The sequence below is a fragment of the Hemiscyllium ocellatum genome, chromosome 34 (assembly GCF_020745735.1).
Source record: "Hemiscyllium ocellatum isolate sHemOce1 chromosome 34, sHemOce1.pat.X.cur, whole genome shotgun sequence".
In the NCBI taxonomy this organism is placed as follows: domain Eukaryota; kingdom Metazoa; phylum Chordata; class Chondrichthyes; order Orectolobiformes; family Hemiscylliidae; genus Hemiscyllium; species Hemiscyllium ocellatum.
This window is the reverse complement of record NC_083434.1, coordinates 10,170,693-10,184,344: the sequence shown is the minus strand read 5'-3', so window position 1 is coordinate 10,184,344 and position 13,652 is coordinate 10,170,693. Positions and strand designations below refer to the sequence as shown.

Below are 13,652 nucleotides of genomic sequence, written 5' to 3'. Positions count from 1 at the left end.
TTTTAGGACAAATTGCTAAGTTTATTATCATTCCTTTCCATCCAATAATGTGTTTCCATTTCTCCATCACAAAATCTACATCTGAAATTACCCTCCTTTAACTTCAAATTAAGTTACTGCACATAAATACTGCATGCCCAAAATAATCATGTAAAAAAACTTCCAACCCATTGGTCCAAGGGTCTCATTAGCTCCTAGAGAAATGTTAAAAATGCATTATTTAAGCAAAAAAATGGTTATTTTCCTTGCTGCAAATAAAATTCTACTCTTAAAAATTGATAATTTTGAAACCAAGTATTGTAGTGAATTCATAATTGTCTACTTTTTTCAAACATTGGACAATATATATTTTTTGAGAGTGTGGTGCTGGAAAAGGACAACAGATCAGGAGAATTAACATTTCAGGATAAGCTCTTCATCAGGAGTCATCAAGCTTATGACCGCTCCTGCTCCTCGAATGCTGCCTGACCTGCTGTGCTTTTCCAGCACCACACTCTCAACTCTGATCTCCAGCATTGGCAGTCCTCACCAATATATCCTTGTATATTTTGCTTGAGCTTGTTTTGCTTACATTCAGTTTTATGGCATCATCATGGTCATTCTCAATTTCTGACTTGTTTAAAGTTAATCAAATATCAAAAAGAACATACTTTTGAGCAGTTTAAAATGCTCTGTGGAAATTGAAAAGCAAACGCTGAATATGGGTGGGTTGCGCTTCGGCGGGTCGGTGTGGACTTGTTGGGCCGAAGGGCCTGTTTCCACACTGTAAGTCTAATCTAATCTAAAAAATTGTACTGCAAAACTGAAGGAACAGCAGCAATAGGGTGCCATCTAGCTGTCTGACACTGTAATTGAGTCATTCTTTTATAATTTAAATTAAATTGAGTTGAGTATGAATAGTAAATTTTATTTCTCAGAACATGTTTGATAGGTTAAAGTTTAAAAAATGTGAATGCAATAGAATTTTGTTTGGCAAGCAGATCAAAGACTATGGAAAAATGGGTAAATAGAGATGACTTCCACACTATAGGGAATCTAATCTAATCTAATGTGCAACATTACAAAAAAAAAGTTATAGATAAACCATGATTAAAGTTAAAAATCACACAACTCCAGCTTATAGTCCAACAGGTTTGATTTTTAACTTTGTCCACCCAGTCCAACACAGGCACCTCCGCATCATAAACCATGATGTAATTGAATGGTGGAATTGGGAATGAATGACCCAGCTGAAAATAAGTTGCTGGAAAAGCGCAGCAGGTCAGGCAGCATCTAAGGAGCAGGAGAATCGACGTTTCAGGCATGAGCCCTTCTTCAGGAATCCTGAAGAAGGGCTCATGCCCGAAACGTCGACTCTCCTGCTCCTTGGATCCTGCCTGACCTGCTGCGCTTTTCCAGCAACACATTTTCAGCTCTGATCTCCAGCATCTGCAGTCCTCACTTTCTCCCAATGAATGACCCAGGCCTGTTTCACTCGCTGCTTGGACCACAAGACGTTGGATCAGCCCCTTGATTCCATTCTGCCATTCAGTGAGATCATGATAATCTTCAAGTCCACCTTCTTGCCTTTTCTTTTAATTCTGGATTCCCTTACTGATTGAAAATCTCTGTCTCAGCATTGAATGTGCTTAACTACCTAGTTTTGACTGTCCTCTGCATGACAGAATTCCACAGATTGACTACCCTCTGTGAGAAGAAATTCCCCCTCACCTCTGTCGGTGCAACATTGATGGCCGAAGGGCCTGTACTGCGCTGTAATGTTCTATGTTTAGATTAGACTTACAGTGTGGAAACAGGCCCTTCGGCCCAACAAGTCCACACCGACGCGCAACCCACCCATACCCCTACATTTACCCCTTACCTAACACTACGGGCAATTTTAGCTTGGCCAATTCACTTGACCCGCACATCTTTGTGACTGTGGGAGGAAACCGGAGCACCCGGAGGAAACCCACGCAGACACGGGGAGAACGTGCAAACTCCACACAGTCAGTCGCCTGAGTCGGGAATTGAACCCGGGTCTATAGGCGCTGTGAGGCAGCAGTGCTAACCACTGTGCCACCGTGCCGCCCACTACCACCGTGCCGCCCACTTGCCACCGTGCCGCCCACTCAATCTTAATCTCAATCTTAAATGTCTAAACTCATATTCTGAGATGATGTCCTCTGGTCCTATATTCTCCCACAAGGTGAAACAACTTTCCACATGTATCTTTGTATTAAGAACCTTGTATATTTCAATAAGGTTGCCTCCTCTGTAACTGTCTGTTTACATGTCTTCTCCAATCTTATTATTGTTGTCTTTCCTCTATTTTGCCTTCCCTCTGAAGATTCTCATTGATGTTTGTAAATCCCTTTAAGGCTTTGACTCTCTTTATATTTGAAAACTGTTTCAATCCTACAACCTTCGGAGGGGTCTGCATTTTACCAGCTTGTTACATATCCCTGACATTCAATCCTGTTGTGTTATTGTCTTAAAAGGTGCTGTGCTTTAAGAGCTAAATATATTAATGAGCTAAGGACTAAGATGTAAATCACATGACCATGTGCACATGGTCATGTGGTTTACATCCTAGTCCTTAGCTTATTAACATATTTAACTCTCAAAATCAAAACACCTTTTAAAACATAGTTATCTGTAACTGCATGTTGTAGTTAAGGATTTTTGAGCTTTTCAAGTGACCTGATTCTACACAGCTGAGTCTGTGTTACTTATCAATAACTTACATGGTGTATGGTGTTACTTATCAATAACTTACATTATAATATGATGTATGGTGCTTAAAGCCTGGAGAATTAATAATAGAGAATTGAACAGGTAATTTGTATGAATCTTCATTACAGAAGATACAAGTAATCCTTGTAATAGCTGTAAATCAAGAAATGGACGTGAGGGAGAAACCCGAGAACATTATATACACCCAGGGAACTAGTACAGAACAAATTGCTGAAATGCAGGTTGAAACGCCCTGGGTCCTGATAAGAGGCAGTTGATGCATTTGTTCTAATTTTCTGAAATTCCCTAAACTTGGAGAAGGTTTTGTTGAATGAGAGGATAGCAAAAGTGAATTCAAAAAGAATGGTAGACAGAAAGCAAATCAGTTAGCCCAGCGTCTATCTCAGGGAAGATTATGCAAATTATTATTAAAAGACATTATAAGAGGGTACCTAGACAAATTCAAGATAATTAGGCAGAGTCAGCATGGCTTTGTGAAAGGAAATCTTGTCTAATCAAATAATTGGAACTGTTGGAGGAATTAATGTGCTGTTGATAAAGAGAACCATGAATGTTTTGAACTTAGATTTCCAGAAAGCATTTGATAAGGTACCAAATTAAATGTTCTTTTGGGAAAGGATAGCTCATGGTGTAAAGGGTAATGTATTGGCATGGATACAAGATTAGTCAGCTGACAGGAGATAGAGATATACATAGGTCATTTACTAATTGACTAGATGTAAAGAGTAGTGTGGCACAGGGATTAATGCTGGGATCACAACTTTTTACAGTCAATATAAATGACTTGGCTGGAGCTATCAAAATATAGTAGCTAAATTCGGTGAATATGAGTAATAGTTAGAAAAATCAGTTGCGAAGAGGACATAAGGTAGATACAAAGGGATATAGTTAGATTTAGGGAGTGGACAAAGATCAAGCAAATCGAGCATAACTTGAAAAAATGTAACATTATCCGTTTTGACAAGGAGAATAAAGAAAGCATATTATATAAATGATGAAAGACTGTAGAGGGATCTGGATGCCCTCAGGCATGAATCACAAAAGCCTAGTATTCAGGTACAGTAAGTAATTGGGATAATTAATTGGGAATGTTGATGTTTATGTGAGAGGAATTCAATACAAAACTAGGGAAGTTATGTTTCATGTACAGGGCACTGGTGAGATCAAACCTGGAGTAGTGTATATAGTATCAAAATATAGAAACCTGGACCTGCAGTAGGCTCTTCCACCTTTCGAACCTGTTCTGCCATCAACATGATCATGGCTGGTCCTCTATCTCAATGCTATTTTCCTGCTTTTGCCCCTTACTTCTTAGAAACAAAGATCTTAAAATGTCTTAAAATCTAAACGTTTATTAATCTCTTTCTTAACTATATGGAATGACTTGGCTTTCATGCCATTCTGTGGTAAAGAATTCCACAGGTTTATAACATTAGTGAAGAAACCTTTCCCCGTCTGAGTCCAAAATTGACCACCCTTCATTATTAGACTGTAACTCTAGGGTTCTCGATTCTTAACCAGGGAAAATTTCCTTTCTATAGTTAGGCTCTACAGCCCTGTTAGAATTTTAATAAGATCCCCAATCATTCTTGCAATGAATACAGGTCCAATCAAATAAGTCATTCCTCATGAGACGGTCCTGTCATCCCCAGTATCAACCGAGTGAACTTCCGCTGCACTGTCTCCAATGTATTCTTTCTTAGGCAGGGAAACCAAAACTGCATGCAATACCCGAGTTGTTATCTTACTAAGGCCCTGTATAACTGCAATCTTCAGAGCTCAAATCATCTTATAATGAGGCCAATATACTATTTGCCTTCCTAAGTGCTTACTGCACCTGCCTATTTTCATTAACTGGTGTACAAGGCCACCCGAATCTCTTAGGTCATTCACACATCCCAGTATATCACCATTTAAGTAATATTCTGCTTTTTCATACAAAAGTATATAACATCACACTTCACCAAATTGTACTGTATCTGCCATGTATTTGCCCACTCACTCAACCTGGCTAAATCACCTTGAAACCTCCTTGCCTCCTCCTCACAATCCTGCCCAGACAGGGAGGGCACGGGGAAAACTTGGAAAATGGTTCCCTCATCCAACTCAGTTGTGTGTGTGTGTGTGTGTGTGTGTATATATATATATGAACAACATTTCTCTAAGCTGCGTAGCTTGTCCGCACCCTGCTCTGACATTCCATCGGCATGCCAACACAGATTGCAGCATTGACTTCTGATTCCAGAAATCACTGCCATGCCTGGACTTCAGAGATCTGCAGCAGAAGAAAAAATAATTAGTGGGAATGCACATCATGACTAGCTGAGGTCCAGGCAGTGATGATTGTGGTATCCCACTAGTCACTGCTTGTTTGGTCTTCTTATTTAAGGAATAATGAATTGCAAGAGAAGTTAGAACTTGAGATCACTGTTAAAAATAAGAAGTCACCCATTTAAGACGGATGAGGCAGAAGGTTCTTGGTAAGCAAGGGTCTACACAGGAATTTGTGGTTACAGTCATATCAGCCTTGAGCTTATGCCCGAAACGTCGAATTTCCTGTTCCTTGGATGCTGCCTAACCTGCTGTGCTTTAACCAGCAACACATTTTCAGCTTATTAAATGGTGTAGCAAACTTGAGGGCCAAATGGCCTACTCCTGCACCTAATTTGTAACTCGTGCTAATTTACCCTCAACTTTAGTGTTGCATCCAGTTTGGAGCAACACATTATAGGAAGGATATGAAGGAGAGAATGCAGTAAAGATTCATGTGATTAAGGGATCCAGGGAATAAAAATTTCGGTTCTGATGATAGATGGAAGAAGTTAGGACTGTTTTATTGGAGGGAAGACCAACAGGCATTGTAGATAGGGAGTAGATATTCTCATTCATGAAAGGATTGAGAATCACAGGACACAGATTTAAAGTAATTAGCAAATGAAGTAAAGGCATGATTTTTGTTTTCCCACAGCAATTGGGAAAGATCTGAAATACATTATCTGAGCACGTGGTTTTTGTTGTTGCTGGCAATCACTCATTAACGAGTATGATTGTCCATCTAGGTAATTCTGTGTCACTGATCATGGATTCTGTGGGTCCTTGTGTACCTGATGAGCCCGATCCTAGAGCCGCATCTCAGACCACACAACTGGCAGGTGTTTCTGGTTGGGGAAACTGGTCCACAGCCTTGAAATCATAGGTATTCCTTTCTCAAGTTCCTTTTCTGTATTTCTTCTTGCCAACGGGTTTCCTCAAACAACTGTGACCCTTCATACAGGAAGTTCCTCCTGACCAAGGATTTCCCCAAGTGTTGACTTCTTCATTGCATTTCTTGAGGGAATCCTTGAGAAAGTCTTTGAAATGCTTCCCTTGTCTTCTTTGTGTTTGTGTGCTTTCCCTGAAAAGTGCAAAGATTTGCTTTGGAAGTCCGAACTCAGGCATCCTAAGCACGTGGCCCGCCCAGCAGAGTTGGTTTCGGATGATCATGGCCTTGATGCCGGTGCTATTCACTGCTTGAAGGACACTGATGTTATCAAAGACTGTCATCCTCAGGCATCTGAAACAGCACTTGTAGATTGGATGTGATGTTGAATGTCCACCTCAATGTCAGCCTTAGATGGGAGGTAGTTTCCCACGAAAAGGAAATGTTCCACATTTAGGAGGATTTCTCTGTTGTTCTTAATGAAGGGATGGATAAGAACTTTACCTGGGACATGTTAATAAAGGATTTGAATCTTCTTGAAGTTGAGGCTGAGACCAATTTTTCAGTATGTTTCCATTAAGGCACTAAAGTCAGGCTTGAAGATTTTCTTCCAAGGTAGCAGAGATGACCTTAGCATCTGCATACTGCTGGGCAAATTGTTCGTGATAAGATAAAGAATGCTGGTAATGAAGATGTAGAAAAAGGTGGGGATGATGATGCATCCCTGCTTGAGCCCTGTCTTGACGTCAAATGCTTCTGTCTCTTTATGTTGTTGAGTTAAATTGATGGAGGTAAATTCAATCAAGACATTGAAAAGGGAGTTAGATTGCTATTAGAGAAGAAAGAATGAGGAGAAGGTAAATGTATAGTACAAAGTGAATAACTCTTTCAGAGAGTTGGTGCAGATATGATAGGACAAAGAGCCTCCTCCTTTACTGTAACAATAGTGTGATCCTGCTTTACAAAAGCTTGTAATGCAATATGTTTTGAAAGAAAGCACTGTTCAGGAAACTACATATAATTACAACATTTAAAAGGCATCTGATGAGTGTCTGAATAGGAAGGGTTTAAAGGGATCTGGGCCAAATGCTGGCAAATGGGGCTATCAGTTTCGGATATCTGGTCGGCATGGACGAGTTGGACCAAAGGGTCTGTTTCCATGTTGTATAACTACAACTCTATGGCTTGAACTTAGCCTTAGAAACTATGGTGGTGATGGAGGTGAGGAGTTTGGTCAGTGCCCTAGCAGGGTTTGGGTGTCTTGGAAATTAGTCCTTGACCTTAGCCCAGAATGATGGTAACAGGAAATATCAAAGAAAAATTCTAGAATTATTACTATTTTTAAAAGTGGGTTGCTTCTCGGAGGGTTGGTGTGGACTTGTTGGGCCGAAAGGTCTGTTTCCACACTGTATGGAATCTAATTTTATCTAAACTTGATGATATGAAGGGACAGAGTATTCATGGCTGTTGATATGTGATACATCCCAACACTGCACCCATATCTTCAGCTGTCTGGAGTCTAAGCTCTGGGATGCCTCACCTCTCCACCACTCAAAGTGGCAGTGCTGAAACTAGAAAATTGCCATTCTCCTTGATAGAAGATTCTCTACGTGGAAATAATGCTCTCAGGCATTGCATGGATGTGTAAAAGACCCTGTCTGGAGGTGGGTTGAGCCATTGGATGAGGCTGGACCCTTGATATACAATCCAGTCCCATGTTACCAGGCCTTTGCAAGTGTTTAAGTTATTTTTGGTAGGTAAGCATACCAAGGATATGGATTTAAGCTAGGTAAATTGAGTTAAAAGCACATATCTGTACCTGAATGCTTTGTGGGTTGGACTTAAGGGGTTAGAACTAATGGCTTAGTCCTCATTTTGCATTTCTATTTCAGGAGCCTAAATTAATTAAAAGGTTTTTTCTTACTTTGCTCTATTTTGCTTGATTCCTCACACACTTCACACCATCCTTGGATCAGAGGAATGGAAATTCATCTGCTCCCAGACCTTAGCCTTAGACGAGACCTCAGAGATAAATGATAACTGTCCCTTCAAAGTCTCTTCAACCACCATTTTCATTTCTAATCAATTAACCTATGTTCCAATTGGCACCTTTGAGATCAGTGAAATTAACATGTTGTAAATCACAGCTTCAAACTAACATTCTGTCACTCAACGCAGCAATCTGTGGGAACATTTCCACCTTTCATCTGATTTTTATGGGTCTTTGCCAACCTTTATTATATTTTTACAAGTGAAATATACATTTTTTAAAAAGCAGGAGTTTCTGCAAGAAACAAAATCAATACGGACAACCTTTATTGACACAGAATAATCCTCTTCACAATGGTTTCATACATTTTGGCAATTCTTAGTTTAAGACAATGCAACAAAGGTGAAAATTTTCACTAAGCCATTACAGGCAAGTCATTAGGTTTGATATATGATGTGCATTATTGATTCAGATTTTGTTCACAATTACTTCGTCAGCTATTTTTCTTGTCAAATAATGTCCATTGTCAAATTCTACAACCTCACAACAGTCCCCTGTATTAATCTTGCTCTCCTGTTGGGTTAATCCGGTCTCGTCAACCAGCTCGCTGTTTTCATCCTTTTCCTTTGTGATCTCTTGTTTTTCTTGGTGGATTTCTTTCTGTTTGGTATTTATTTTCTCAACAACTTCCTCCAATTTTGCCTGGTCAAGTTCTGGAGGTATCCTAGTACTTCCATCTTGCATTATCATCGGTGAAGTATTAAACTTATTCAGTCTTTCCTTCAACTTGATTTCCTTCATCTAAAAATAAACATTACTATTATATTGAACAATTAGTTTCCAATTGTACCTCGCCTACTTCAACCAGATTAAAATTAACCGATTGATTTTAAAGTGCATACTTAGCATAATCAAGGGAATGTAGAATCATAGAGTCATAGAGATGTACAGCATGGAAACAGACCCTTCGGTCCAGATATCCCAACCCAATCTAGTCCCATCTGCCAGCACCTGCCCATATCCCTCCAAACCCTTCCTAAACATATACCCATCCATTTGCCTTTTAAATGTTCCAGTTGTACCAGCCTCCACCACTTCCTCTGGCAGCTCATTTGATACACATACCACTCTCTGTGTGATAAAGTTGCCCCTTAGGTCTCTTTTATATCTTTCCCCTCTCACCCTAAACCTATGCCCTCTAGTTCTGGACTCCTCTACTCCAGGAAAAAGATTTTGTCTATTTATCCTATCTTTGCCCCTCATGATTTTGTAAACCTTGATAAGGTCACCCCTCAGCCTCCGACGCTCCAGGGAAAACAGCCCCAGACTATTCAACCTCTCTCTATAGCTCAAATCCTCCAACCCTAGCAACAACCTTGTAAATCTTTTCTGAACCCTTTCAAGTTTCACAACATCTTTCCAATAGGAAGGAGACCAGAATTGCATGCAATATTCCAACAGTGGCCTAACCAGTGTCCTGTACAGCCGCAACATGACCTCCCAACTCCTGTACTCAATACTCTGACCAATAAAAGAAAGCATACCAAACGCCTTCTTCACTATTCTATCTACCTGCAGCTCCACTTTCAAGGAGCAATGAACCTGCACTCCAAGGTCTCTTTGTTCAACAACACTCCCTAGGACCTTACAATTAAGTGTATAAGTCCAGCTAAGATTTGCTTTCCCAAAATGCAGCACCTCACATTTATTGGAATTAAACTCCATCTGCCACTTCTCAGCCCATTGGCCCATCTGATCAAGATCCTGTTGTAATCTGAGGTAACCTTCTTCTGTGTCCACTATACCTCCAATTTTGGTGTCATTTAAAAAATTACATCTACTAACTATGCTTCTTATGCCCTACACCCAAATTATTTATATACATGATGAAAACTAGAGGACCCAGCACCGATCCTTGTGGCACCCCACTGGTCACAGGCCTCCAATCTGAAAAACAACCCTCCTCCACCACCCTCTGTCTTCTACCTTTGAGCCAGTTCTGTACCAAATGGCTAGTTCTCCCTGTATCCCATGAGATCTAACTTTGCTAACCAGTCTCCCATGAGGAACCTTGTCGAATGCCTTACTGAAGTCCATAGAGATCACATCCACAGTTCTGCCCTCATCAATTCTCTTTGTTACTTCTTCAAAAAACTCAATCAAGTTTGTGAGACATCATTTCCCATGCACAAAGCCATGTTGACTATCCCGAATCAGTTCTGCTGCAAATGTGTTGCTGGTCAAAGCACAGCAGGTTAGGCAGCATCTCAGGAATAGAGAATTCGACGTTTCGAGCATAAGCCCTTCATCAGGAATTTTATCCCGAATCAGTCCTTGCCTTTCCAAATACATGTACATCCTATCCCTCAGGATTTCCTCCAACTACTTGCCCACCACTGAGATCAGGCTCACTGGTTTATAGTTCCCTGGCTTGTCCTTACCACCTTTCTTAAACAGTGGCACCACGTTAGCCAACCTCCAGTCTTCCGGCAGCTCATCTTTGACTATCGATGATACAAATATCTCAGCAAAGGGCCCAGCAATCACTTCCCTAGCTTCCCACAGAGTTCTAGGGTACACCTGATCAGGTCCTGGGGTTTTATCCACTTTTGTGCATTTCAAGACATCCAGCACTTCCTCTTCTGTAACATGAACATTTTTCAAGATGTCACCATCTATTTCCCTACATTCCATATCTTCCATGTCCTTTTCCACAGTAAATACTAATGCAAAATACTGTTTAATATAAAAAAAACTCCCCCGACTAACTTATTTTCAATTCTTCTTCTCTGTTTCCTGGTAAAATCATATCCCCAAATTGTATTAACATCCATTAATGACTGATTAACATAAGGCATAAATTTACAAGCTAAATTATCATTGACCTCCTGGGAGTGTTTATGACAAAGTCGTACATGTATTCCCCATGAATGTCAAAAAAATAATTCAAGGTGTACACCTAATTTCTCATTTATATGTTCTCAAGCAAGACAAGTTCTCCATTGGAAGCAAGATTTTAAAATTACCCCTGTAATGTCCACATTTAAAAAAAAATGGATAGTGCTGCCTTAGTGGTGGCAAAGATTCAGCGGGCCAAATGGCATCCTTCTCTACTTTATTGTCAAAATGTTTTGTGAGGACTATTTTTCTGACAGGGGAAGACTTTATGCCATTTGTCTGAGCGTGCTGCCAATCTCCTGACAAAGTTACAGCAGGATATTTAGAAAACCCAGTATCATTCCATGCGGCCTTTGGACTTTAGTACCCACTTTATGAATCACATATTGTTATTTCCACGGGTCAAAGATAAAGCAGGTCAGATAAAGGATATTGGTCAGATATGAGTAGATGATAGATTTGCACATTGTTTTTTTCACGTCTTCTATTTGGGTTTCAAACCAACTGGCTCTCTTAACAAACATTTCTTTCTTCAACCAGCCGCATAGCTGCGAATGAGTTGGGTTGCTGGTGGCCTGATGCCACAATATTAAATGAGGCACTCACAAACCTTCACAAGGGTCTGGATATTGTGGGAAATGTGGTGTCAAACTGATTTAGTGGAAAAATATTTGGCCAGATTTTCTGAGGAGTGGCAATCACACACAGATTGCATTATATTTATGTTAAGTATGAGCTCCACCTTTCTGACAGGGGAAGGCAAAGCATGGCAACCAGTGGTCAAGTGATTTAAAAGTCCAGCATCACAGCTGGCCAGTTTTACAGCTCTTGGGAAAGGCCATGTGTGTAAGGCAAGTGTGAAGTTAGGGTGTTGGGACATTGGGCTGCCAGGTGTGTAGGGGATGGGGACACAAAGTCGCAAGGGAGACCGAGTAAATGATGGACCGTTTGTGGTAAGTTGGGATGGGTGGGAGATATTGGGTCTGGCGGAGCAGGGGGGCTTGGGGAGGGGTGTTGGTAATGGTGGTAGGGATTGAATGGAGTGTTGTTAGCTCCCATAGGGGAAAGGGAGATAGTGTTAGGTCCCACGTTGGGGGAAAGCGGGGATGTTAAGTTTCAAGTCCAGGAAATGAGGTGGGACTTTTTCGGTCCTGGGGTACAGCAGGGTGTCATGTCAGTCCAGGGTGTTTTAGGTCCGTTGTGGGTTTCAGGTCAGGATGATCTGGGGTTTGTGAAGGGTCTGATGAGGGTGTAATTGGGATGATGTGGTAAGTTGGGGGGGGGGGGTGGGTTAGTTTTTTTAATAGTGATGAATTATTGACTTCACAGCAGCCAAACTCTTCAATTTAAATGGATATATCAGAGAATTCCAGGTGGAATCTTCATCTTCACATGCAATTCACTTGAGTGACTATTACATTGGGGATTCCTCACCTACACTGCAGAAACAACTATCTGACACGTGAAAAATCCAGGCCAATGTTTCTTTAAAGATATTTGAAGCACATTACAGGGAAAGAGTGCCGGGGGAGGAGGGAGGGGTTTGTCCCATATCTAAGTTTTGTGTTCTCAGAGCTGGCACAAGGCAGGAAAGCTGAACCTATATTTCACATGGCAACAAAAGGTTCTGGTGGGTGGACATGTGCTGTGATCTCTTTCCAAGGATAAGCCAGGCACAAAGTACACCAGTGTAGCAGCAGAATGGCCTGAATTATATCTGTGAAAATTTAGAACACTGTAAATGGTCATTTTACTTTAAATACAAATCAGCATAAGTCTGATTAGATTAATCTGCAGGATGGTCACATACAATAGAGTGGTACAGTGAAATTGTTTTGTATTCTAATATACAATACCTTCCTCCTTTCCTCTGCTGCTATCATTTTATTTTCTATCTCCTCTATTGTCGCACTCTTTTGTACAGTTGTTTCATTCTTTAGTTTATCGAGTCTTGGTGGAGGTTTCTTTAAAATTCCCTCAGGGGACTTCATGTCAAACTAACATGGCAATAAACAAAAGGAAATGACATTGAAAATGAACTTTAAAGAGTTGTTAAAGCAGTCAAAAGAAATCAACATGCTAATGAGTTAAACAGTTCAAAACTGTAATATTAACATCATGGGACTCTTCCTAATTCAAACAGTTTCCATGAATATCATGTGAGAATTTTCACAACAAAGTTAACATGAAAATCCTGGCCTACAGCAACACTTCCTTTGGCAGTTCTACTTTGAGTGAGGATTGTTATGGCCTCTTGTGTTGCTACCTCTGGAGTCAGAAGGCTCAGGTTCAAGTCCCACCTAGCTTGAAAGTGTATCACAACATCTCTGAACAAGTCAATTTAAAATAATTTTATGGAATTCAATCCAGATAAGTGTGAGGTGATGCACTTGGGAAGGATAAACAAGGCAAGGGAATACATGATGAATGGTAAGTCCCTGGGAAACACTGAGGAGCAGAGGATCCTTGGTTTGCATTTCCACTGGCCCCTTAAAGTTCCTCATGACAGGTAGATAAAGTAGTTAAGAATTCATATGATACATAGTATGTTAGTCAAGGCATGGAGTTTAGGAACAGAGATGCTATAGTGGAAGTGTATAAAATGTTGATTAGGGCACAGGTCTCTACTGTGTGCACTGGGTGGGCAAAGCAGACGAACAGAATAATATACAGTAATAGCAACCAGAGAGCGCAAAAAAGCAGAAGTAACAAATTCCGATTGAGAACTGTTAGGGTACATAACAAAGCACATAACAGAATTCCCTGGAAAAAGGATTTGAAAGATACAGAAGGATGGGTGGAATCCAAAGGGAATTCCTGTGGAACAAA

At 40.5% G+C, this 13,652-nt stretch overlaps 1 protein-coding gene across 1 annotated transcript in view; it reads right to left on the bottom strand.

Annotated features, from left to right (window-relative positions):
* Positions 1-8,372: 8,372 nt before the first annotated feature.
* LOC132832319 (stathmin domain-containing protein 1-like) overlaps positions 8,373-13,652 on the bottom strand; it is a 50,020-nt gene continuing 44,740 nt past the window's right edge. Inside the window, exons 4-5 of the mRNA XM_060850231.1 lie at positions 12,680-12,820; positions 8,373-8,726 (exon numbers count right to left, since the gene is read on the bottom strand). Coding sequence (XP_060706214.1) covers positions 8,394-8,726; positions 12,680-12,820 — 474 coding nt within the window. The 3' untranslated portion in view covers positions 8,373-8,393. The remainder of the gene's footprint in view (positions 8,727-12,679; positions 12,821-13,652) is intronic.